The 26,081-nt window shown below is 49.1% G+C and overlaps 8 protein-coding genes across 8 annotated transcripts; 3 read left to right on the top strand and 5 right to left on the bottom strand.

Moving 5' to 3' along the window:
- Positions 1-153: 153 nt before the first annotated feature.
- N7447_002590 (Dcp1 family protein) lies at positions 154-1,086 on the top strand (the record flags this gene model as incomplete). Its single annotated transcript, XM_057226865.1, has 1 exon — positions 154-1,086. The coding sequence occupies one exon, from the start codon at positions 154-156 to the stop codon at positions 1,084-1,086; it is 933 nt and encodes a 310-aa protein (XP_057090881.1).
- Positions 1,087-1,318: 232 nt separating this feature from the next.
- Positions 1,319-2,546, bottom strand: N7447_002589 (bifunctional triacylglycerol lipase/ester hydrolase; the record flags this gene model as incomplete). Its single annotated transcript, XM_057226864.1, has 4 exons — positions 1,319-1,377; positions 1,435-1,673; positions 1,737-1,921; positions 2,004-2,546. The coding sequence occupies 4 exons, from the start codon at positions 2,544-2,546 to the stop codon at positions 1,319-1,321; spliced, it is 1,026 nt and encodes a 341-aa protein (XP_057090880.1).
- Positions 2,547-3,377: 831 nt separating this feature from the next.
- N7447_002588 (SMEK family protein) lies at positions 3,378-6,510 on the bottom strand (the record flags this gene model as incomplete). The annotated part of the gene is made up of 9 exons (XM_057226863.1): positions 3,378-3,929; positions 3,981-4,417; positions 4,476-4,643; positions 4,695-5,495; positions 5,562-5,888; positions 5,939-5,988; positions 6,038-6,119; positions 6,193-6,289; positions 6,397-6,510. 9 exons carry the CDS (start codon positions 6,508-6,510, stop codon positions 3,378-3,380), a joined length of 2,628 nt encoding a protein of 875 aa, XP_057090879.1.
- A 1,177-nt stretch (positions 6,511-7,687) lies between these two features.
- Positions 7,688-9,066, top strand: N7447_002587 (DUF914 domain membrane protein; the record flags this gene model as incomplete). The annotated part of the gene is made up of 3 exons (XM_057226862.1): positions 7,688-7,893; positions 7,948-8,138; positions 8,204-9,066. The coding sequence occupies 3 exons, from the start codon at positions 7,688-7,690 to the stop codon at positions 9,064-9,066; spliced, it is 1,260 nt and encodes a 419-aa protein (XP_057090878.1).
- Positions 9,067-10,488: 1,422 nt separating this feature from the next.
- Positions 10,489-12,179, bottom strand: N7447_002586 (uncharacterized protein; the record flags this gene model as incomplete). Its single annotated transcript, XM_057226861.1, has 6 exons — positions 10,489-10,972; positions 11,035-11,236; positions 11,419-11,637; positions 11,694-11,798; positions 11,975-12,031; positions 12,092-12,179. 6 exons carry the CDS (start codon positions 12,177-12,179, stop codon positions 10,489-10,491), a joined length of 1,155 nt encoding a protein of 384 aa, XP_057090877.1.
- A 3,425-nt stretch (positions 12,180-15,604) lies between these two features.
- Positions 15,605-18,996, top strand: N7447_002585 (uncharacterized protein; the record flags this gene model as incomplete). The annotated part of the gene is made up of 3 exons (XM_057226860.1): positions 15,605-16,220; positions 16,287-16,358; positions 16,412-18,996. 3 exons carry the CDS (start codon positions 15,605-15,607, stop codon positions 18,994-18,996), a joined length of 3,273 nt encoding a protein of 1,090 aa, XP_057090876.1.
- A 1,793-nt stretch (positions 18,997-20,789) lies between these two features.
- Positions 20,790-22,268, bottom strand: erg1 (squalene monooxygenase erg1; the record flags this gene model as incomplete). The annotated part of the gene is made up of 2 exons (XM_057226859.1): positions 20,790-21,058; positions 21,110-22,268. 2 exons carry the CDS (start codon positions 22,266-22,268, stop codon positions 20,790-20,792), a joined length of 1,428 nt encoding a protein of 475 aa, XP_057090875.1.
- A 320-nt stretch (positions 22,269-22,588) lies between these two features.
- On the bottom strand, positions 22,589-25,495 carry N7447_002583 (pentatricopeptide repeat protein; the record flags this gene model as incomplete). Its single annotated transcript, XM_057226858.1, has 1 exon — positions 22,589-25,495. One exon carries the CDS (start codon positions 25,493-25,495, stop codon positions 22,589-22,591), a length of 2,907 nt encoding a protein of 968 aa, XP_057090874.1.
- Positions 25,496-26,081: the final 586 nt, after the last annotated feature.

Genomic DNA, 26,081 nt, shown 5'->3' with positions numbered 1-26,081 from the left:
GTAGAGAGAAGCGGATAAGCGCGAAGGCGGAGCAATGACGATATGCCCAGCTCCTTCCATATCTTTCACAACTTCCAATGGCTCCCACAGAAAATATGACTTCACGCAAACCTCGGAGACAGAACAATCACAATCCTGTCAACCTCACCGATTATGAATCTGATGCCCCATACTACTCCGACATGCAGCAACAACCTGCACCCCCCGCTCCGCTCGAATGAGGAGCTCAACCTCTCCGTTATCCGCCGCCACAAGCCCTCAGTGACCTCCATCCTATCACTCGCCCCCTACGCAGTGGTCTACATCTTCAGTCCTACCACAAAACAATGGGAAAAGAACGGAGTTGAAGGAACACTATTTGTGTGCCAGGAAACGCAAGGTGACCTAGGCGAAGAGCGCTACACTGCCTTCGTGCTAAACCGCCGCGGGTTGAACAACTTTGATCTCCCCCTCACCGATGGTGAGAATGTCGAAATTACAGATGACTATGTCATTCTCAAAGCCGAAGAAAGCTCCAAAGGCGAAGCCGGACAGAATGGCATTGCCGACCCCTTGCACCCGCAGAATGTGCCCAACAGCCAGAGCGTCGCAAACAACGTGCGCATCTACGGTCTCTGGATCTACTCAGAGCCGCCGCCAAACTCCACCGCGGAGATTCGCGTTATAAATGCCCAGATGATTCTCGAGTGCGCCACTCACGCCGGTGAGAGCATGAAGCTAGCTCGTGAGCGCCTCGAGGCTATGCGCCAGAACAGCTTGCACCTCGCGGCAGTGGCGGCTTCCACACGGGCTCCCCCGTTGGAGGAAATACAGGCTAGCGTGCCTATGGGTCGTCAAATTTCGCTGAAGGATCTGTTTGGCCAGCAGCGCGCCCAGGACGACGGTTGGAGTGTGCGCGCACACCATATAGGCCCCGAGCAGCACCAGCAGCACCAGCAGCCATACCCACAACAGCCTAACTATCAACACATGATGTCTCACCAGATACCATCTCCTACTCCCCCGCCGCAGCCGCAATCCGATGTGCTAGGAGACTTGTTCCGGAGGGCAGGACTAGCTCAACAAGGCAATGGGCAGGGGAACTAGAGTGCTGAGTGGCTCCTTCGGGCCCCTCGATCATTTGTACATGGCGTCTAGCTTTATGATTTATTCCTGCATATTTGAATAGCTGGGGCTCTTTGTCATTCGGATGGGAATAGGCGTGGCGTAGCGTCTCTTGAGATACCCGTTACAATCTGCGCCAATGGCGAAATTCATTTGTCTTTATGTAGTTCCTGTCTATTTTAATGCATAGATTCAAGAAACCATAGCCTCTTCTTCAGGCCACAATCTGCCCAATCATACCCGCAACCTTTCGCGCCATCACATCACTATGTTCTACAAACTGTCAGCAAGGCTACATATCGTAGTCAAAGTCAATAAAATGCCACTTACTCAAACAAAAGGCATGCGGCAAACCCTCTTCACAAACAACCATAGTCGGCCCAACTTGCCCTCCCTTCCGCCCGCGTACCGCAACAATCTCATCCCTCGTCTGATCAGCTACCCAATGATCATTACGACCGAAATAGAAAAACAGCTTAGCGATAGGCTCACGTGCTGATGCAGCACCCCAGACATCATCACTCCATTTGTCCGAGGTGATAGTCCGCATTTCATCAGCAGCCATATATCTAGCCAGGCAATGAAATAATTAGCCAAACCCAATCCACAACCAAAAAGAACATCACACATACAAAGCTTGTCGTACACCACGCGAACTCTTCAAAAAAGCACAGGTAGTATCCAAAGCATGAACGGGGGGATCACCCATGACGAGCCGGACCACAGATCGAAGAAGCGATGCCGGGAATAGGAGTGTAAGTAGTCGAGCGAGGAAACTAACCACCACAGCAAGGCGTGGAATGATCGATAGTAGAGTCTACATAGCCGGAGCCAATATTAGCACGAAGCGAAAGAAAAACGCAGCATGTGGTAAGAGGAATATGCAATATAGTATGTACCGTTAATTTCTGCCCCGAAGGCGACGCTGCGATATCCTTGACAGTTGGGAAGAGCATCGCTCCGCCGACGATATCGAAGGGACTTTCTGGATTTTCCTCGCGGTGTCGTCTTAGGATTTCCATGGCGATATATGCGCCAACGGAGTGTCCGATCAGGATGACTTTTTGTCTGGTTCCGGCATTCACAGTATCATTACCGTTACCGTTTGGTTCGTCTCCCACCAGGGCAGCCAGCTTTCCCTGAACAAAGGAGATCTGGTCTTCGAGATCGAGATCGAGATCGATGCCATTGTTCTGTGACGGTAGGGGCTGGTGTTGGTCGATTTCAAAGCCGCTGAGAGAACAGCCGTAGATTTGAAATGATGGTAAATTTGGTGCATGTTGCTCTTTTGGCTCGTCTAGATACTTTGAGAGTAGAGAGAGGAATGGGTGGTAATAGCCGATCAGACCCGGATTGCCGGAGATGAAGAAGATTGTCGTTTTCTGGTCTGACGGAGAAACTGTGGTGGTGAGAAAGGTATTTGGGGTAATTTCGGGTGCCATTTTTGTTTTATATCATTGGATCTGCTGTAGGACTCTCTCATGTAGATTTCATCCAGGGTATAGATGGCTACGGGGTTGTTGGGTTGTCTGGACTTGGTTAGTGGTTGTCTAGGTGAAGAGAAGATAAAACAAATGAAAGGACATAATTACAGGAATTGTGCCCCTTTGTTGTGTATTTTTCGCGTATATGATTCCTCTGGGGTGGTTGAATGGATTGCCTGAGATTGATAGGGAGGTGAAGTCTGATTTGGCTGGTGGATCCAAGCACTCTACAGCTAGAGCTAGGTACCCATGCTAACCCCCGATCACCCAAAAATATGTTTATCAAGAAAGCCAGAAAAAAAGAAAAAGAATCACCGAGATAGATATTCCTGGGCTGCTTAGGTATATCGTGGGCAGGGCAGATACTGTGCAGACCGTACCTACGGCACTACAGATAATTTCCAACCGGTAACGCCATGAAGACAGCAGGATATATTGTAACGACTCCATCCGCGGATGCAGGGCTCCTCCACTGGTCGGTATCTAAGTCCGACCAGGAAAATAAAAACAATAGACACCGCAAGGTTAGATCCAATGCATTGCCCAGACGCCATGCCATGTACATCAACATTCAGACGCTAGTTCAGGCCATAGAAGGAAACACCTCATAAGACCAGGAGGAAAATGGGTGACGAGTACCCTTCAAAACATGAAACGGAACAAGAAGAAAGGACATTGCCCAAAGAACAACAAGAGATGAAATATGGGAAATCCCGCAACCAAGTCTGGTATCTAGGTCATGGAAAAGGAAACTTAATTCAAGAAAAACGCCTGGCTTATGAGGTATATTCATCCACTCTCGTTACCCTGACTGTCGTCGCGGTTCTCCTTCTCATAACTCTCGCTCATCACCTCTGTGCGGGTGTCTGTTTCTGAAAGGGGCGGTTTGGCGGTTGATCCGATGTTGATGGCGATTCTCTTGGGCGCAGCGCTGGTGACCCTATTTAAAACACCCGGTGGGGCATTCTTGTCTGCCAGTGAACCGGCAGACTTTTTCCGATTCATGATAAAGGCGCCAGAATTGCTGCTAGTTGAACTTCTTCGTTTGACTCCCGGTCCTGCAGTAAGCTTGCTAAGCTCATCATCGTCTTCTTCCTCGCGCCGACGCTTCTCCGCAAGTCGCTCCGGTGCAGGGGGATTTTGCGTGAGTGATGATGCAGGAACATCAGTGGAAGTCTCGACTGGACTGGCCACTGGCTGTTGTTCTGCCCCTTCGGGTTTTGTGTCCATGATGTCCTCGTCATCGTCATCTGGATAGTCAACCAATGGTTTGACGACCGCGGAGGTGGATTCCCTTGCAGGTTGATCCGTAGTGGTCGCACGGTCCTGTGTCCACTTTATCTTGTCTGGTCAGTCATTTACTCCAACGGTCCCAATCCGAAAGGTACCTACCTCGTCTTCGTCGTCAGACGTGTTGAAATAATCCTCTTCCGCGGGGTCCATCTCTCTTGCACCCTGCCAGCGCTGGCCATTGAGGGGAATTCTCCGCGGGGCGTTGCTGTCCTCCTGACTGAATAGTGTCGCGTCGGCCTCGGCTCCGTATCCCTGCATCTGGTCATATCGGAGAATTAGGCTCTGGAAGGTATCGACATAAACGATATTCTCGAGCTTCTCGCGATATTTTTCGACCACATGAAGGATGAAAGGCTTGATGTTTTCCCGCTTGATAAATTCGAAAAGTTCAAGACAGGCCGAGTTGAGCAGGTTGTCGCGGGGCATTGTCTCATAAACGATGTCGAGAATCAACTCGAAAGTGTTATTGTGTGTCATCAGAGCTTGGTAGAAGGTATCTTGGAGGCTGATCAAGGTGCGGAAGAATTTGAGGGCGACTTGTTGGTATTAGCTATGGCTTCAGGGCAAAAAAAAAAAAAAAAGCTGTCGACTCACCGAGTTTGAGGTGTTTCTGAGGTACCCGTAGAAGCTGTGCAACGCGAGGCGCGAGAGATTCACTCTGGATAGAGTTACGTGTGCGGAAAAGATGTTGGCGGACGAAGAAGGTGAGGATATCAACAAGATGCGAGTAGAGGGTGACCTCTTGGAATGTCAAATCATTAACTAGACTTAAAGTTAGCAAAGTCTTCACCAACAAAGGATCTCACCACTTACGAGATGTGCGATTTGCAAGCTGTTTAAGCGGTTGGAAAAGCCTTTTGGAGGACTCATCAAAATGTTGCTGGACAAATGCATCAGAGAGAAGGTTGTTGGTGCGAACTTTGAAGTAATCGGGTCCAGCCCGACCAAGCGGATCCTGCATAGGGATCTGAGGATCAAGGAGTACCTTGATAGCATCAGCAAGTTGGTTTTTGACGCCAAGGTCAGTCTCCACATGAAGAAGGTCGATCAAGGTATCTGTGAGTGGTGTCTTTTTCTCGTTGACAGCCTTGAGCATATAACCTCTCATCATGACTGGATCGTGATCCAACAGAGCCACTAAGATATCAATTCCAGTTGTGCGCATAGCTGGATTCAAGTGCTTGACGGCAAATGCTATCACGGCAAACAAGCCATGGCTAATAAAATTGGCGAATAGTTGGGCCCGGGACGGTGCCTGCAAGTTCTTCGCGATGCCAGCACACTGGTGAAGAAACTGTACGGCGTCATCCTTGCGCCTCTGGTCCGGATTTCTCGGGTCGAAGACTTGAAATAGGTCTCGCAAGAACGGCCCATTTGCTTGGATGTGATTCACAATCTCCATTTGATTGAAGAATATGAGAGAATTGAGCACCGAAAATGTCGGGTCGTCCAAAATCCGAGCTAGCACCACATCTTTTAGATATTGCAGCCTCCACGTACTCCGAATTTTGCGGCGAATGAGCGGATCCTTAATCGGGACGACTTCCTTATATCGCGATTTGTCTGCGAGGTATTGTCGGTGGTTTGCTTTATGTGTGGGGAACTCAGGGTCATCTGTTGTTGTCAGTATCAATTGCATTGGGTTTTGGATCAGGGTGAATGAAGCTGAGGAGAACATACATTCCAGCGCTCCGACCACTCCAAGGATGACATGATCGGCGACGACGGTTTCGATGATGGTGTTGTCATTGAGCAAAATAAGAGATTTCATGATGTTGCACAACCGATGCAAATCGATTAAGCTCTCCAAATCCTCGGCCATTGTCACTAGCGGTACCAATTTGGCGATGTATTCGTCGCGAATGATGTACTTGGATAGCGCATCTCGACCGCCCTGTGTCATGCTCGCAGCTCGTACAATCTGTTCGATTTCAGGGAGGTTTCCGAGTTCGGGGGCCGGTAATACGATGGACTGGTAGCTATCGAGGTCATCGGACAAGGCGTCATCTTGGAAAACAATTAGAGCTGCCAGCTTCCAAACACGCGACAAACCTTACCAGCTGAAGTGAGACTCAAGAGATGTTGTTGAACGGCATTGACAAAGTCCCTTTGATTAGGTTAGTTCATGCGCGCAAAGATTTTTGTTGATTCCTCACCAAATGACTGCACAACCTTCCGCCTCTTGGAAACTCAGCGCCATATCCGTACCATTCTGTTCCGTCCAAACAATCAAAGTCTCTGGATCGCGTGATACAGTTAGATAAAAAAAAGAATCCAAACAGCGATGGGACGATAATAGCGGGATAGGTACCCTGTTGTTTTTGATAGCCATCGTCCTTGGTGATCCGCGTTTCGAGCAGGACGCGATTGGGTAGGTCTTCAGATTCGACAAATATGCGAGGCTCCTCCTATTCCAAAGCAATCAGTTACTGATGATGATGGTGATGCGCTCGGGAATTGCGCGCGATGAAACATCGTCGCACCCCCGGTGCGCGCACAACACGCGACAACTCACTCCTAAGATCTGACCCGTGCAGAAGCCAGTCCCTCGGTCAAACCAATCATTATCTTTTAGTTCATAGACCTTCACTCGTTTGCGACCGTCGGGCGGCTGTACTTCCAGCGCCATGGTCCGGCAGGAACAGGGAACGGCGTCTCGTCACTCCGGGCCTGATAAAAGTGCACCGGCGCGAGAGGAGAGCCAAAGGGCGGTGGGGGGAAATAAAATTAAAGGTTGTCGGAGGATTGTGTAGAGTCTTGTTTAGAAAGGGTTTGAAAGGGACGAAAAGAGGGAATGGAGGTGGAGATCGCAATGATGAAAGAGTCTGCGGAGGGGATGACGATCGGGGAACAGACCTGGTCCACCTGATGGCCTCGGCAGGTACTTAGGATTTTCGGTTTTCCCTTGAACACGAGAGTTTTGGCAAAAAAAAGGAAGCTTCTTTGGAAGATATGAAGAGAAGGGAACATTCGGATCTTCTAGAATTCTCTTTATAACTATTTCATCTTTATCTCTACCTCTACCTAAGGTACCTAAAGTACGGAGATACCTATAAAAACTTCAGGCTATATAAGTACCTGGGACGAAGGTACCCTTGAATATGTTGTGCACGGAAATACACTATAATACTAGGAATGCAGCTTATGCTAAAGTTTAGAGTACTTAATCTTCGTCATTCTGGTGTTCTTCCATGATCGGCAGAGCTGGGGAATCCATCAAAGCTCTCTCTCAGGGGTTTTGGAATGGAGTCTATAACAACCAAGTCTGATTTGTGTCTGTACTCTGTACTCCGTACCTAATATATAATTTAAGATTCATCTATCAATCTATAAATCTATAAATATTCTCTGCAAGGTCAACTCAACGCATGGATCTCCACATAATTACTACGAAGGGGTACACGGGAAGTACTTCCCGTCAAGCTGACAACTAGCCTTCTCTTTAAGTATCCGCCAAGTACCAGCCGCTTTACCTCAAGCTGCTGACATAAAAGACCAGATGGACGGCTCTGTCCGTAGCACAGACCCTCACCGCCCCCACTTACCCTCCGTTTATTGGCTGTTTATGACATGAAAGATTCTTATCGAAGATTACCCGATCAGGAAAGGTTCCAGATTGTCTCAGGTTACTTCTAAGGTTTGAGATTTCTGCTTCTTTCATTCATCACCACGGTAAATCGATACACGAGCGACTTCGGGAGTTTTGCGCTCGTTTTATTTTTTATAAAGCTCCCTTCTAGTACTCTCTTGCTTCAATCTGCAACTGGTTTGCCATTTATATTCAAATACCCCGCTTTCAGAGTACCATGTCTGAATCGAAGGACCGCACTACTGTCCAGGCATCTGGTGTAGACCACCCACTGCCTAAAGATGCTCAGGTCGTTGCACAGAGTTTGAGCTCCCAGGCGGAAGCCTCCGAGTCTCCTGTGCAACCTGCAGACCTGGTCGATCAGAGGCAAGGTTCTTTTGCCTATTTCAGGACCAAAGAATTCTACATCACCGTGCTTTTAGGGTAAGTGGTCCTTCAAAAACTACAAACCGACCCTCAACCCCTAACTGCTCGCAGTCAAATTCTCGCCATTGCCAATACCTCGACCGGTACCTTCACAACGCTACTTGGCCTGGAACATTGGGCAGTCCCTGCGTTCCAGACCTTCCTAAACTATGTTCTTCTAAACGCCATTTTTACTCCTTATACGATGTACCGTTACGGCTTTAAGGGCTGGCTCCGACTGGTATACCGTGACGGCTGGAAATGTATGCCCCAATTTCCCTCCCCCCTTCCCACATATTCGATGCATAGTCCCGACTAACCGCCACAGACATCATTCTTGCTTTCTGTGATGTAGAAGGCAACTACTTCATTGTGCTAGCATACCAATACACAACCATGCTAAGCGCGCAACTGATCAACTTCTGGGCCATCGTCGTGGTCGTCACAATCTCATCCACTTTCCTGCGCGTGCGATACCACTTCACCCAAGTGGTAGGCATTGTGATCTGTATCGGCGGCATGGGCATCCTCATTGCCTCGGATCACATCACCGGCACGAACGGCGGAGACGTATCAAAAGGCAACCAGCTGAAGGGCGACCTGTTTGCGCTGCTCGGCGCGTCCTTCTACGGTCTCACCAACACGGGGGAGGAGTACTTCGTCAGCACTCGGCCCGTGTACGAGGTGCTCGGCCAAATGTCATTTTTCGGAATGATCATCAACGGCGTGCAGGCCGGTATCTTCGACCGGACCTCCTTCAACAATGCACAGTGGAACGGAAAGGTCGGCGGATACCTCACCGGTTACACGCTCTGTCTGAGTTTGTTCTATTGTCTCGCTCCGCTGTTGTTCCGTCTTTCGTCAGCGGCTTTCTTCAACGTCTCCATGCTCACCATGAACTTCTGGGGTGTGATCATTGGTGTCGAGGTCTTCCATTACAAGATCCACTGGATGTACCCGATTGCCTTTGTGCTGATCATCATCGGCCAGCTCATCTACTTCCTTGCCCAGAAGGTCTTAAGTGAAGCCCGCAAGCCTTGGCTTGGGGCTAACCAGGAGCGTGGTGTTGTCGGTCTTTTCACTGCGAAGAGAAAGATCATTCATGCCGTCCCTGCTGCTGCAGAATATCATGATCAAGACCCTGAGCACCACCCTGAGCATACTCCCACGGTGAATACCAGCTCTGTCTGATTTTAACCGCGGTGGATCCCCTCGGTACTTTCTTCCCCCTTTTTTGTACATCCTCGGGGGATCATGGGTGTGACCGCACATATAAGAAAATATTTTAAATTTTGTTTTCTGTGATGTCCCGGGGTGCTTTTGATGCTGAGCCAGGAGAGAAGAAGACGATTTTGTTTGCGTGCTTTCAACTAATGCTTAATTCTTTTCGGACAATTGCTACTTCTATCTTCTTGAGATTAAACTACCAATCTTTATTCGGGAATAAATCAATACACAATTTGCCACCTATTCTGAGCAAGTATCTCGTCAACGAAGTAACATTGAAACCCACGGTACTAGGACTGGGCCGTAAAGGAAAGACAATCCTACCTCGGTGTAGGAGGGTTGAAACACTCGCTGAACCGAAATCAGAACACAACCCAAATACATAACACTACCCGATTTCAAGATAGAAAGCCCTAGCAAGAAGGGATGACTACTGTCTCGAAGCCAGAGATACCTTATGGTGCCTTTGTATGACAAGATGCCGAGCAAAAAGAAGACATCGATAGTTGTAGATATCCATGGATATATGTAAGGACGCAATACTCCCTTGATAAAGTCCATAGCAAACCCAGGGAGTCCAAACGGAACCCAGAATCCGTTGAAGATAATAAGTAAACAGACACCAGTAACCCTACTCCTTCTTACAACTGCAATGTAGTCAAATCTCCCCACTCAAAAGAAAAGGAGAGAACAATTAGAAGGCGTCCAAATCCAAGAAATATCCGTTTTGAGCCTCTGTTGGCCTCCCATCTCCATATGGAGATATATAGTAAAAAACAGGCATCCAAAATTAAAATAAAAGTCACAATGTGCAAGTTTCCCGTACCACCACACCCCCAAAAGATGAATAAAGATAGAAAAAAAAGAGACCCGTGCATCCGACATGAAAAACACCGAGAAAAATGAGACAGCCCATACATAGCCCACGAGCATCACAGATAAAGCGCCATATTTCCGACCATATTCGCACGGGCACCGGAATAGCAAAAAACAAAGCAAAACAAAAATAACACGAACCCAAGACCGAATGGGGGAAGAAGGCATCATATCATCCGGACAGATCCGACAATTTGGGGGAATATTTCCATACTCCCAGTAAGCCCCTGTCCTTTTTTCACCGCCTGGTAGTAAGCCAGCTCAAACCCCAGGGAACAAGATTAAGCAACGCATGTAAAGACACCAAGCGACGGATGGTATCCCCGCTAGTCTTGATATATACCGTGCCCAGAGCCCGTGGGTTCAGAGCAGTAGAAGCTCTCTGTTTTGTTTCTCTTTTCACAACACCACAAGCAACACCACAAGCAAGAAAACACCAAGTCCAATATGCAACAAGCGCCCATTTGGAGTAATGCCATCAAAAAACCAGAAATTCGGGGTTGTCATAATTTATCCCCAAACAGAAGCTTGCACGCCGAGTCCGCTCTTCGAGCTCCAGACGCCACTGCCGTTGCTCCAGCCGAGGCCAACACCACCAGCCTGGTCCTTGGCACCAGGGGTGCCAGCTGCAGAGGTCACAGCTGGGCTAGGGCCTGCGGAGGAGGTGCGCTCGGTAGCGGGGCCGGTAGTGGAGTCAGCGGGAGTGAAACCGAGCCCAAGCGGCGAGGGGAGAGGGGTGATAGAGCGCTTGTTCAATGCGGGGTTGGCAGCGGGCGCAGATATCTGGCCCGGGGCAGGGCGGGAACCGATGGGACCGACGGAGCCAATGGGACCAGCGACGGGCTTGGAAGCAGCTTGGCGGGATGAGGGCGAGTCGGCGCCGGGTGACGAGGCCGAGGTTACAGGCTGCTCGCCGAAGCTGGCGTTGATGGCGGAGCTAGGCGAGGAGGTGCTGTTGGCGCGAGAGGGCGACTGCAGGCCGGTGGTGGCATCGCTAGTGGCGCCGGCCTGTGTCAAGCCGAATGGGTCCATGCCTCGCGGGGAGGATCCACGGACACCGGACGAGGGGTGCCGCCGGCCTGGCTATCGGGGCGTGGGTTATCATCGGAGAAGGCACCGGGCGGGAAGAAGGCTGGGCTTTCGTTGCCGTACAGGGCGCGGTGCTGGCGGGCGAGAAGTTCGCGACGGCTGTCCTCGCTCACGGCAGCTGGGCTGGTGGAGCGGTCGGATTTGGATGCAGACATCTCGGCGAGGAGGCCTTGAAAGGAAGAAGAAAAGTATTAAAACCCCGTGTTCAAAGAAAAACGAAGAAGCCAAACCAAATATATTACACAGGCTGACGGATACATAGATGCAAGGAAGTGAAAAGAAAAAAAGAAAAAAAGCCGACGGGGGAATATAACAAGGCTCAAAAGGAAGAAAACAGACGCTACCACGTACTTCGGTTGTACTGTTGCTCCTGGTGATAGTTGCGGAGTTCCCTCTCACGCTGTGCTGCCATCCGACGCTTCGCCTGCATCATCTGTTCCACCTCGTTGGGACGACCCTGGTACCGCTGGGAGGCATAGAAACCCTGGGCATTGCCAGACGGGGGCATGCGGTTGCCATCGAACTCGCTGATCGAATGGTGTCGCTGAGGGCCACCACCCATGCGAGGGTCTGTCAAGAGACAAGTCAGAAACGCGTTCTGGGTGCCATCCGTGCCCGCAACATACCGTAGTCGGGGTAGGGCCGGCCCATCATCATGGGCATCGAATCCCGCCGAGGAGCATTCCACAACTTCCCGCTCTTGACGAGATTGTCGATCGCACGATCGACCTCTGTAAAAAAAAAAAAGATCAGCACTCGTCCCAAAAGGTTCCCTCTCCAAAAAAACAAGTATGCCCGGGTCATCTCCATAACCGCCTCACTTCAACCCCAACTTTTCCCCCGGGGCGTTATGCGATTCGGATTTGGAGAAGCCATTGTTAAGATCCAAGTAAAAGTGTATTCGTACCGTCAAATTGGGAGGAAAAGGCCGGGATATCCTCGCGCTGGGAGACCGAACTCGATCCTGTTTAAATGTCAGTTTTTTTTTTTTGACTCCGGGTTGCTCGGCTGTTTGATCCCATACCTGACCGGGAGGGAGGCGCCGGCTGCTCCCAAGAGACCTGGCGCGCAGCGGGTGCTTGCCAGCCCTGAGGTTCGTAGAACGAAGACATTGTCGAGATCAAAATCGAAAGTACGACAGTTCAGGGGGAAGGAAGATGATCCGGTCAGAGGCGATCTGTCGAGAAAAAAAAATGTGAGCTTCGATCCACAACACAACCGGAGATCTTCAAATGTTCTTTCAACACATTAAAAGAAAGTAACCAAGTTTTTTGGGGTAAAAAAAAATAATGATCCCAGTCTCGGTAAAATTTGAGTATTTTTTTTCCGCTATTTTTCAATGGGGTATATGGGGTATAGAATTTTCAATTGCAAAAACAGTATGGCACTTACGGGAAATAGCCCTCCGAGTATTTCTTTCTACCACGAGTCAACGAGGCAGAGGTCCAAAAATTGGAAGGATGAAGAGAAGAAAAGGAGAGATGGGGGGGGGGGGGATGTGGGTGTGTATTACCTTATGGAGGGGCTTTTCATAAAATTGTAATGTAAATGAAAATATACGGGAAAAAAAAAGGAGTTTTCTTTTTTTAAAACATTATTAAACACTTATATGCCTAACCTGTTTTCTATTAGTGTCTTGTAGACTACCTTCTCTGCTAATAGAACGTCTAGTCCATTGCTTTTTAATACCAATTCCTGTTCGAATATCTTAAGTACGCGGCAATTTCCGGCAACCCAAAGGCCCTTATTCGTCACTGATGGGGCCGGTCACCGGAGATTGGATGGGGGCGTGTGCCTAAGCGTCAAGCTTGCCTCGTGTCTGATTGTTACTATTACTTATTATTCAACTTTTACTTGTCTTATAAATTTCATTCTAGTATACTTGCTATATTAATGTTCAATGGAAACTTCGTAAAACATTGTTGCCCTAATGTCCTCCGTACTTCTGTATACTTTCGGTACAATATTCAAAGATTCAAAAGATTCTAAGTTTTTAGAATCCGGGAGATTCTCCCCATATAACCCGATCTAAACTACCCCCGTAACAAGCCCTGGAGTCAACGTCAACGTATGATACCAACCCTGGAAACTGCAAAGGCTCTGCACTATGCAGTCAGCCTGCCAAGAACCCTCTGGCTTTGAACGCCATCAGAGGCTACAAGTGAACACTCTAGTCGTATCTGGAATATGATCTGCAGCTTTATGTACAGTGGTAAGTAAGAAGACCTGCAATAAGTATATATAGCCCGCTGCAACCTGCTCATATGTAGAGAGCCTTGTATAGGCCTCTGAAATCCTCATTAAAAGTAGACTGGGAGCTATACCTATCTAAGCGAGTAGATGCGATGCAATAGTAACATTGCTTCCAGAATACAGTTTATACGGTGCTTTGACCAACTCGGTCAATTCAGGAGAGGTGGGGCAATGTCCCGTCGGCCACCATTTTATATTCTTCCGCAAGGTCCGCGCCCCTCTGAACTGGATTGGCTGCTCTAGGGCTGCAATGTTCATGTACTCAACCGGCTCGACGGGCCAGTCAGCAGCCCGAGTCCTCCCCCGCATGTACATGAGACTATTTCTGTGATTGGGATGAATCTACTCTATGATAGGATATTGGAGGCACCGAGTGTACCCAAATATATAGGATAGAAGGGAGGTTTTGCGTTTTATAGTTCACTCGATATCAACTCCCCTAAACCCCGCCCTGTTGTGCTGATATAGGAAGGTACCGTATCAACACTTTCCCAGATTCCTTCGAACCCCCCGGAAATGTACCACCACAATATACTCAAGCATGCCTCCGCGTTACCTTGGGTAATAACTCCCCACTCGTCACACATGGGACTGTGATCGGCCGGATCTGGTCCTAGCCATACTAGCTGGATGTTTGATTCAAGAGGAGGCCATATTAAGAGTCACAAGTTGAAGGTATCCCAATAATTGCTCCATATTAGTCCCGAGTGGCAAACAGTCCAAGTTGCCTACTTTAATGTTGTCTACAAAGAAACACGCCAAAACAAGCCCCATATCCCAATGTGGCGACTCTTAGCCCGAATAAACAAAGCCTACCATCTCACGACTGACACTTGGTTCGCCCTAGAGATGAAGAGTCCAGTGGCTGTTATCTCACACGGTTCATCCTCTCTCAAGCCTCATCAAATCCGGGGAGCCACTGTTCGAACTCTGGAAGTATTGGCGGAGTCCAATGGTGGGCCATATTGTAAACAAAGAAGTAGTGTTCTTGGGCTACCGAGGGTTTAATATCACAACCATAGAATTCTACTTCATTGAAAGCAGCATATAGTTAACGTGTCATAATTATGCCTTAGGCCAGCATGGATTAGGTTATACTAGTGCAGCACGTGCAAGGACCATGCTGATCGCGGGGAGAAGTGAAGAACGACGATCAGGAGAGAAAAAGGAGAGTACAGATAGATCATATAAGGCTTTTCTTAGGAATTGATATATTTACTCAATAGTCAGTACGTAGTTCAGGGGGCTTGACAAACATCGCTATGTGATCGACCTGTCGTCATGGTACCTGCATGAATACATAGCTCGGTGATAACTGCGGGCACTGGTTTGCCGAATTTTGGCTCTCTGGCTTCAGGTTTGGGGCATTGCTAGGGTCTTGAGAAGAAAGAATGAAGAGTGTGTAGTGAGAAACAGATACGCGAGAAATCATATGAGAAAGAAAGGAAATCAGCCCCTAATTGTTGCCCTGAGAAATGAGGATAGAGAGCTATTCCCCAAATAGTCTTCATGGGATCCAACGTTCTAACGCTAATTCGTTCTCACCACATCTCTTCGAACTTGCAAATACCCATACCTACCCTACGTAAACCCATCTTCTCGACTTCTGTATCCATAAAAATCGTTGACGTTGTGAAGATCCGAGTTCTTGGGTGGACGGTCGGCAGTGTCTTTACCGCCGACAGGGGCTGACACCTTCATCTTCACCTCTCAAATTCCCCTCTCTGGACTACGCTTCCTTTTTCTCACAATCGGAAACCCAGGCTGGTTCCTACACATTTGCTTGAAGGGAAAAGAACGGACTGTATGGTTCATCCAGTACTTCGGTCCTTTTTTGTCTCTTTTCTTTGATCCAATCCTCGAACGTCTCTCCGTCCGCTCTCTTCTCGTTCACGAAGACCGTTTTTTTTTTTCTTCTTTTCGTGTCTTATTTTCATCTCCTGGTTGAGGCATTGTCTTTTTACATCTTTTCAATTTTTATCAGTCCCGACTGAAAGGCAAAAAAAAAATTCGGCTTTTCGCGACTTTGGTCGAGGGCGATTGAAAGTCTCCCACCACGATCTGCTTTCCGGTTGTTCCACATATCAACGAACCCTTGACGTGTTACACACGTGCCAGAACCTCGCTTGCCCGCTATCGATCATAAACGAAATTCCTCCGGTGATTTTCAACTGAGCGGAAACTGAGGGGATTATATTGTGTGGTGTGTGGGAGTGGACTCTTATCTCTTTTGCCGAGCCCCGTACGGACGGACCACACCGGTGTGGGAGTTGCGAATTGCTATATGGTCGCAAAAATCGATGGGAATGCGAAGTGTTCCCTCCACCGTGACGTCGCCTCGCTAGCGTCGGCACAGCCCTCCACGATGGCATGGATGCCGCAATCCAATGTACCGCAATCTGACGCGCCCGAGACCGCCCGACCTCCCTTGACTTCGCATCAGTCCAATTCTCTTCCTTCCACCCCATACCAACATGCGCGCAACCTATCGTTTCACTCCCGGTCGCCGTCCCCCGCCCGCGGAAGCACCTCCCCTCGATCAACCCACTCCGAGGCCACACATCTACCCCCGTTCTCCCGGAAACCGCTCGGAGGATGTAAATATGAGACCGCCATGGCATATTTTCGACGACGGATACCGTATAGCTTAGGGGCAGATATACTACCGGAGGAGAAGGGGCCATTGAAGGAGCAACTCAGCCCGGACGAGGAGAAAAAATTGTCGACTGAGATCATGGATTTGTATGATCGATTGTTACCATCTGCCGAGAGTGATGATCGACGACGACAACTTGTTCGGAAATTGGAGAAGCTTTTCAATGAGCAATGGCCTGGCCATAATATTAAGGCGAATATCTTTGGCTCGTCAGGGAACAAGCTCTGTTCCAGTGACTCGGATGGTAGGTTTTCTCTTTTTTTTGTTTGACACAAGAGCGATAAAAAGGCACAAATACTAACTGGAGCAGTGGACATTTGCATCACAACCAACTACAAGGAATTGGAGCATGTGTGCCTGTTGGCTGAGGTATTGGCTAAACGTAAGAAATAACCGTTAATACAGCTTGATTGAATGACAGACTGACCTGAACAGATGGGATGCAACGCGTGGTGTGTGTGTCGCACGCAAAGGTCCCTATCGTGAAGATTTGGGACCCGGAACTCCGATTAGCCTGTGACATGAATGTCAATAATACCTTGGCGCTAGAAAACACTCGAATGATTCGGACCTATGTTGAGGTGGATGAACGAGTGCGGCCTTTGGCAATGACTGTCAAGCACTGGACGAAACGAAGAATTCTCAATGATGCAGCACTTGGGGGAACCCTTAGTTCTTACACCTGGATCTGTTTGATTATTAATTTCCTACAGACAAGAAACCCTCCAATCCTCCCAAGCCTGCAAGCACGTCCGCACAAGAAGAGGGTGACCCACGACGGATTGGTCTGCTCGTTCGATGACGACCTCAAGACCTTGTCTCAATTTGGCCGCAAGAACAAGCAATCAGTTGGCGAGTTGCTCTTCCATTTTTTCCGGTATTATGGTTACGAACTTGATTACGAGAAGAACGTCATCTCGGTACGAGACGGCACCCTGATCAACAAAGAAGCCAAGGGCTGGCATCTGATGTTGAACAACCGACTGTGCGTGGAGGAGCCGTTCAATACGTCAAGGAACCTGGGCAACACCGCCGATGACACCTCATTCCGTGGATTACATTTGGAATTGCGAAGGGCTTTCAAGTACATTGCAAATGGTGACCTAGAAGGGTGTTGTGAGCAGTTTGAATTCCCGGCAGAAGAGGAGCGGACTTGGGAACGACCACCACCCCAACCGCGGCCAACCCTCACACCTTCCCTGCCATCGCGGGGTGGACGGGGAGGAAACCGTGGCGGCAGATATAATAATCAGTTCTCGCGAGGTGGGCTCACTGGTGGGCGACGACAGTCCAACACTGGAAACAAGTCCAACTTCCGGCAGCCAAACACTGGAAATGCAACAGATATCTCTCTGCAGGCACAACAGCAGGCCCAGTATCTTCTGCATGACCAGTTATATCAGCAAATCCAACTTTTGCAGGCGCAGGAGCAAGAATTGCGGATGCAGTTGCATAGCCAGGCATTGATTACTGGGCGACCACCGCCGGTATTCATCCGTCAGCCATTTATTCAATTTCCAGTCCCTCAACAGCAAGAGTTTCCAGAGGAAACCTCACGACCGAGATCAGGAACAGGAACAGGAAGCCATTCTACTCTCAGCCCAACTCAACGACAGCAAACAATTTATAACCCTACTTATGCTTCGGTTGGTGCCTCTGGCTCGCAAGCGACCATCACCAACCCCCCTTCACCGTCTGCTGTTAGCGCTATGCCTGATACTCGTCGTAACTCTCGGCGATTGTCGGCCGCCAACGGCTCCCCAAAGTCTCTTCGTGCGCATTCACAACCTGCACGGCCTCAAGGCTCACCCTCTCTTCCCAGCTATATTCCCCTTTATACCATACCACCACCCACGGAGAATTGGTCAAAACAAAGGCCGGCCACCGAGTCAGCAGAAGGCGGAGAAGGCAGTGGTGACGAGAATGCAATGCGCTCCAACAGTCTTGCCAGCAACGGATCCTGCTCAAACTCCGTGGACGACAACCGGCAGCAAGATGTGTTGGGCTATTATATAACCCCTCAACAACTTCAAGCCTTCCAGCAAGGCTCCATGCTGCCGCCATTGTCCACTCAGATGGGTCTGGTCTCGAATGGATATTCGTTCGTTCCCCTTCAGCCAGATTACCGACCAGGATCGTTCTCGTCAGAGACGGTTCGCTCGGAGCACACTCCGACTTCCAAGCTCTCATCGCAACCGGCCCAGTCCGCTCCACGCCCAGCTGTACCTGGTCCGTTGATCGTTGATGGATCGGTGCGTCCGAGTGAGCCCCGCTCGGCATATGCGCCTGAATTGATTGACCCTTACTCCGCAATCAACCATTACACGTCGTCGGATGATCACAACATGAACACACCTGCAAGTTTCTCCGATTCCTTGTCTCAAGATTACCAGGATTCCGGGTCATTTGACTTGGAACACTCGGCTGTCTTCACTCGGCCATCTACGGAAACGCAAAAGGTCAATGGTGTGGGCGGGGAAAAGCAGTCAGACGTGAATAACCAAACCGAGCTTCTCGCTAGTCGGCTGCAGAACTACCACCTATCGAATTCCGAGAAGCTGGTACAGCAACCCGCGAAGACGAGTCCGGATCGACCACGAAATGGTACTGCGCAAGGACCAGGAAAGGAAACTGGCCAGCCTAAACACTCGGGACAGATGAGTGAGAAACCTGCTGCATCTGGACCGAATGAGAATCGGCATCAGTCGACTAACTCGAAGCGTCGAACCAATGGAGACCATTCCGACAAGGCGAACGGTGTTAACGGCAAGAGCAAGCCCAAAGGCCAAGGTCGACATGACGGCTCTCACAACGCTGCTCCAGGCACCAAGGATCGACACACAGACTCGTCCCGAAGGTCAGGCGGACAGACTAACGGCACGAACGATAACAACCATGGATGGCAAACGACCAAGAAGAAGAACCGCAAGAACACCAAGTCGTCAATGGAGCCTCGAAACGGCATCAATGGCGGTCATGAGCCCGTTCCAGCAGATGATTCTTTGCGAAAGGGTGGTTGACCAAGTTTGTATCGTTGCCCGAAACCATCTCTAGTCATGACCATGAGGAATGAGCAAATACTCACATCCAACCCTGATTCCATTACTCAATTCCAAATTCCAATGTGGTATCCCCCAAACGAACTCACGTTCCCCTGAAATATGTTGTTTTGCTCTTTGTTTTTTTTATCTCCCCTTTCCCTATGAGGGATTAGGGTCCATATATGCATGCATTCGTTGCCATCGGGAAAGTTGGCCGGTTCATTTTCCAGGAAACGCCTCCCATGCACCGAGACGATTTCTTTGCAGCTGTTTGGAGTTCTTTGTGTTCAATGGTTAGACCCGGTTCTGTGTCTGATGCTTTTCATTTTCTTATGCCAATTTTTTCTTTTTTTTTTTTTTCGGTCCTGGTTCTGTACAAAAGAGAAAGAGATTAATTGCCTTGTTGCCAATGAGAAACAAACCAAAATTTTCGAAAAAGTCCTTTTTTTGCTCAAGATCGTGATGCCTGACACCTGGGTTATTTTGTCTTTGACTCTTCCAACCTCTGAACTCATTCCATTGTCTTTCTTTGCGTTCTGTCAGCAGAGTGTCTAAACCATAAATGGGAGACTGAGCATATCAAAGATGCAAAGATGCAAATAACAAAGACCCAGAGAACAAAGGGAAGAAAAGTCGCAGTTCTCAAACTCTCTCTCTCTCTCTCTCTCTCTCTCTCTCTCTCTCTCTCTCTCTCTCTCTCTCTCTCTCTCTCTCTCTCTCTCTCTCTCTCTCTCTCTCTCTTCCTCTTCCTCGTGCTCATCCTCATCCTCTGCCACCTCTCTCAACCCACCAAGACCAACCCCCGTCCAAAGCAGCCCACATCCGCATCATCAAATTCACCAGACAAACTACAAATCTTTTGCAAAGAATCAGCATAAATACACACGAAAAGGGTATATATCCCATCCCAAACAGCAAACCTCCCACAAATCTCTCCAAAAAAAAAACAGAAAGGAAAAAAGAAGTAAAGATGTGGATCATATTCCCTTCATTCTTTATGTATTTGTATTATTGCTTTTTTGTCGCCTACGGGATAATCTGCGAGACCCATTCTAGCATATCTTTCGTCCAGAATTGTGTCGTTCGAACACTCGGTGCCGTCACCTCTTTTTTCTCCCCGAATACGAGTTGGAGTTCGAATTTCCAGCTTGACCTCCCCTGGGTTGCTCGTTCAACGGCCCCGATGCCGATTGCGCCGAACTTCTTCGCGTTTTCGTTTTCGTTTTGTTTTGGTGTGTTGGCGTATATGCTTTGCATCGACTTATTCTGATGGGTTGATAGGCACTTTTATATGTCTTTATCTCTACGGTGTATCTGTGTCTGGATGGCTTCGAAAGATGCGCATGTTTTTCAGCTACGGGAGGATGTGAAATCGTAAGGATGATTGGAGATGATTGGCTTTTTTTTCTTCGTGGGCATTCTTATGTAGCATTAGCGGAGAAAAAGCGTTGATTATTGGAATTTTGTTTGGGATATGCTGACATTGTATCATTTATCATTGGGATAATAGTATGGTATATGATGTGGTATATAATACAGTACATCTGTGACACCGATCTTGCAGTGTACCAGATGCAGTGGGAGAATGCTGGACAAGAGTAAATCACACAGAAAGGCGTTGGGAAGACAAAATCAGAGCTAAGAGGGATATTAAAACAGAAGGACACAAATATGTTCACCAGGGAGAGGAATGTAAAATGATGTGCTGGGGTTCTCCATTGTTGCTTTTTTTGGAGAGAAATTAGAACACCGATTGATCAATTCAAGCCAGATCAGTACCAGATCTCGGTCCAGACGTATGGCAAAAGCACGATAGAGGCTGTGTACAATATCATGAAGGCGTAGTATGGGAATAAGATAAGGTGGGTCAGAGGGGTATCACAGAGGAGAACCCAGATGGAGAGGAAGGCGACGGAGAAGAAGTGGCTGACGAGGACGAGGGGTTTCTTGATCAGACCGGCCAAAAGCCCAACAGGGCCACTAACTGGTCCAATCTGGAAGTAGCGGAAACAGCCACGCTGCAGAGCTCTGAGGCTTTCGTCTATGGATAAACAGTTAGACATGAAATTGACCGAAGAGGGGGTATACGTACTGTCTGCGGCAAAGAGAGCATAGAGAGCTTGTGCGAGGATATTGATCACCGAAGAAGAATTCTTTCGCCTCCAGTGGAATTCCGCGAGCTGTTCGAGAACAAGGCCTGTGTTGGAGAGGGTGGGCACGCGCTCTGGGCTGAGCAAGTCGCGGAGGAGACAGACATCGTTGAGCGCCACCGTCATGCCTCCACCCGTGAGAGGGTGCCGCATGTTGAGTGCATCTCCCAGAATCACCAAGCCGGGTGTCTTGTTGGCTGAAGCAGGCAAGAATGAGTTCGGCATTGACCGTAGCTGGCCTTGCTCTAGTGCATCGGAGAAAGACTGTTGCGCACCCTCTGGGAGCTGGGGCAAGATGTTGTTTCGCATATAACCCTTGACACCACCATTCTTCACCGAGGCTAGAGGAAAGTTATCGGGGACATCGATAAGGATTCGGGTCTCGTGGGTGCCGATCTGGTACATGAGCACCGGTGGGAGATCGCTGACGAGGACATGACCAGTGTTGGGTGCGGGGAGTTTCGCATCGATTAGTTCCAAGCCATAGAACTTTGATCGCCGTTTGGGTGTGTACTGGTGGTGTTCCTTACGGAACTCGGAGTTGTAGCCGTCGGCGGCCACGGTGAGTTGGGCGAAGTAACAATCCTTGACGTCCTTGGTCACACACTCGACTCCAAGGACTTCTTCGGTATATGACGATGTGACAAGGCCAGTCACCTTCGTTTCGACCACTGTGACATTGGGGCAAGACACAGCGGCTGCCCGTAGTTTCATCACGAATCGACCATGATGGAAGGCTCGTCCCAACGGTGCAGGTGAGGTTGGGCTGGACTTGGGGTATTCGAGGAGAACCGGCTCGCCGTGGTAGGAAACCCAGTATCCCTTGACGTCAATCCCATCAATATCTTCGAGGCAATCCCGTAGCCCTAGTTGCTCGAGCGCCTGAACACCTCCCGGTTGGAGTAGTTCACCAACAATGCGGTCGGGCTCCTCCAATGACTTTTCCAGCAGAATCACACTGCGTCCTTGCTTTCCCAGTGTAACTGCAAGTGCACAGCCTAGGATTCCGGCACCCACAATTACAACATCAGCTTCGTGGTGGTCGATGCGGCGTTGAGCGGCGGGAGAGAAGGAGGCGTGGCCATTGAGCGTAGAGACCATTTTTAGGTTTGAAAGAGTAGATTTTGTCAGAACGGAGTCGATGGGGGCAGGACCATTATCGGCTCAAGCAATTGATTTAAAGAAAAGTCAATTGGCTGTGCTTATGGGCTGATGTTGTTTTTTTCTTAGATAGAAAGGGGTGGCATGACATGTGAAAGGATCATCTCTCCGCCTTCTCCATTCTACGCAGCACGAGACATCACGGGATTATCTATATCCATGTGGACTGATCTCGGATATATAAAAAAGGTATAGACATATGGATATCTATGAATCTATTGGTCTATTGTACATCATACTATTTACATTATTATACATGTTCACTGAGACGCTCGATGCCCCTGATAATCCTCATACTCCATATACTCCTCGTATTCCCCTCTAGGTGAAAACTCAAGGTGATAGTCGGAAGAGTACTTCTCGGGCACATAATGCCTACCCCAGTTCGCTGGGTTGTTCCAAGGGTATTCGGGGTCTTCTGAAGGAACGGTGTGCAAATTTGAGACATTGGACTCAGCCCACCACTTTGCATGATCGGGAGCATCGAATTGCTTACGCCTAAGCAACATATCCAACTCCCACTCTTCATCAAAGTTCATGACGAGTTCACCAAGGTCCGTGGTAGGCAGTAAATGTTGTTGCTCGGGGATTTTGAATAGTTTGGAACGATTCAACCTTTTCAACTCCGGTTGAACGTTGATGGCTGACCAGTGCGAATCACCTTCAGACTTGGCCTCCAGCGCCCCCACGATTTGCCGGAGTACCAAAACTTGCCCTGTGGCCTCGCAGGAGCCAGAAGATCTGATCGCATTTTCCACTGAGCCCAACTGAGAGGTAGCTTCCACGACAAAGTCTTGATTGATGGGCTCATTCCGCGAGAGGACTGTCATTATGCACCACCAGACCCCCTTGAAGTTATGGAGCTTGGCAAACGCACGCAGCAGCATCTTCAATAGTACTTGGTCGAAGCCATGAGAGAGCCGCCACCGGGATTGGTAGATTGTTGTGAGGAGATCAACGGCAAGTTCTGGGGTTCCACCTCCAATGAGGTAACGGCTGGAAGAGGTCGCGCAGAAGTGTTTCACCAAAAGACCATTGGTGTTGGCACAAATATCGTAATATTCCAAGATAGCCATCTTGATCAAGCCTCCGTACCCAACGGCTTCTGGGTCTAACTCCATGACCCGTTGGAAGAAGATAGGAGTCCATGAAGTGAAGCGCTTGCTATAACGAAGAGCAGGAACATTCTTCCAGTAATCCCATTCGGAGGTAATCAGACGTCGCGCGTTCGCCAAGCCTGTCTTTTTGCAACTGAGAATCGCGGCGATCACAGCTAGCTTCAGGTGAAGCGGTCGGACAACATAACCGCCAGTGGTCGCATGATTGTAAATTGCCAGAGCATCGGAGTGCCTACCCATGTTGATAAAGTGCTCCATCCGTTTGTGGAGCGGAACGTATAAACTGGCATTTTTGGAGGCCACCATCTCGCTTACCGTCCGAGGGAAGGATTCCTCGGCGGGAATATGAATCGGGGCAATTTTATCTCCTCGTACTGCCCAGGTGTCAGAACTCGACCCAAGGATGCGCCGGGAAGAAGTTAAATGATCTTGTCTATTCTTGGCGGCTTGCTTCAGCCGCCAGATTCCCACCGGGTTGTCAGTCATTGCGAGTTTTCGGCTCTTCACCAGTGACTTGATAAACCCGTCGTCAATGCCGGTATTCCAATTCTGATCGTGGGCCATCTCCATAATGGTTGTCATCATATCTTCGTTGCCCTTTTCAATGATTGCTTCGAGAATGTGTCGGTGGAGTACCTTGTCGGGTTGTATGTCAAAATCGTTGATACAGGCGATGACGAAGTCGAGGATTTGCTGGCCCGTGTGGGTGGGATAGTATTCCAAGAATACGCGATCGAAAATCATAGTGAAATCTTTCTTTGATTCGGTGTATCCGTGCTCGTGCATAGCACGCATGCCATCCATGACCCTGTCCCATTCACAGTTAAGTGCTCTGTTGTAGATAATCAAGCCAATGGTCCGGCATCCAGGTTCGGTCCCATATTGTGTTGACATTGCCTTGACCATAGCTTCGGCTTCTTCGGCTCGACCAGTTTCAACCATGGCCTTGACCATTGGGTTGAAAAGTTTCTCGGTTGGTTTCCGATCGAGCGATTCGAGACGCTTGAGAATGAGGCCGAGTTGGGAAGACAGCAACTCCATGCTCCTAGTCTTCCTCCATAATCCATCAAGATAAGCACCACACAAACCACAGTCACGGTCATCCTCGAAGCGCTGGAAGAAGAGGTATTTGGCGGAGTCCAATCGTTTAGACTCGATCAGGCATCGGAGGATGACCTCTAACAGATGGGTTGGAACAGCAAAGCTGGTTCTGAATTTATCATATATAACGCCAACAGAGTCGATGTGACCCTCTTTCGCAAGCAGATGCATCAGCGTAGCCCACATCTCCCCCGAGACCACACTGACTTTGTCCATGCGGTTGAACAAAGTTCGAGCAACGAACAGGTTTCCTTTGATGCAGTTGGCAGTGAATATGATACATGCAAGCTCTCTGCGTTCCCAGGAAATGATAGGTGTCTGCCGAGTGTGCGCCAAGAACAAATTCGCAGCAGTGATTTCCCGGTCTTGATTTAACAATTTGCGGATTTCGGCATCGAAGGGAAGCTTGCCGGATTCTCGTGCAATTTCGCCCTGCTGTTTCTCACGAGCCAGAATTTCGGCGTTCTGAGCCAGGCTTGGAGCATCGATGTTTCCCGTATAGTGGGATTGTGCAATTGGATGGGTCCCAAAGAGCGACCGTTTTGAGCGAGCATGGTGTTTTTCTAAGCTGACCAGGGGCTTGGGCTTGGGCTTTGGACCGGGTTTTTCTGTTCCGAACCCTGGCTCATCTGGCCCGTCAGGTACGTTCCGATTCCTCGCTTTGAGGGACTCAATGCCCATGAATTCGCCGGCCTCCGCCGCCTCAACCATGACCTTGAGTCTTTTGGCAGCAGAGGTTGCATCATAATTCGGCGCGGTACTGTGTAATGTTCGTTTGTTCTCGATGATCTTCTCGGCGATGCGGACCCGGCGATGGGCTTCGTACGTAAGGGCTGCGACGGTGCAGAATCCACCAACTGTTGAGCCAGCCAGGGCCAATTGGCGGAGCACTCGGAGAGCATTTGGAGATGGGACTATCGAGCCGGATTTTGCGGCGCGGGCAAGCATTTTGCAGGGTGCTGAGCGCGGGTTGCGCGCGAGTTCACCAGTCGTGCATGAGCGGTCTCGCACCAATGTTCCGGAATGAGAAGATAAGTGGGATAAAGGAACACGAATAGCTCTAAGCACCAGCTATGATCCAAGATTAAGTGCACAGGCAATTGAAGCTGAGAGAGTAGGGTAACTTCGGAGCAACTTCTTTTTTCCCGATGCAAGTCAACTTGCGCGTTAGGTTGGTGCCGCGCGCCGGAGCCTGACCGGGTCATACGACCCATGGATCTAACCGGATACATCCTCGTGTCCACCCGTACAAGATATCAAAAATATCTTGGGGAAAAAACCATATTAAAGAAAGTTGACATACTCTACAGTTACTGCAGGACTATCGAGATGATCTGTCAATGTGCTTCTCCAATAGCTTTATAGTTTTTTTTCTAGAATCCCATCTAGATGCCTAACAGCTACATACATATGTCTACAAGAGTTCTCTGAAGTAGAAAAAGAAAACGTCTATTTCATCATGTGGAACATGTTCCGTTGGGCCAGACGCCAACCGAGCAGACATATAGCATATCTAAGGAAGTGCAACTTATTA

The sequence above is a fragment of the Penicillium robsamsonii genome (genome assembly GCF_028829455.1).
Source record: "Penicillium robsamsonii strain IBT 29466 chromosome Unknown utg000001l_segment0_segment0, whole genome shotgun sequence".
Classification (NCBI taxonomy): domain Eukaryota; kingdom Fungi; phylum Ascomycota; class Eurotiomycetes; order Eurotiales; family Aspergillaceae; genus Penicillium; species Penicillium robsamsonii.
The sequence above is the reverse complement of the archived record's forward strand: the minus strand, read 5'-3'. Positions and strand labels throughout refer to the sequence as shown.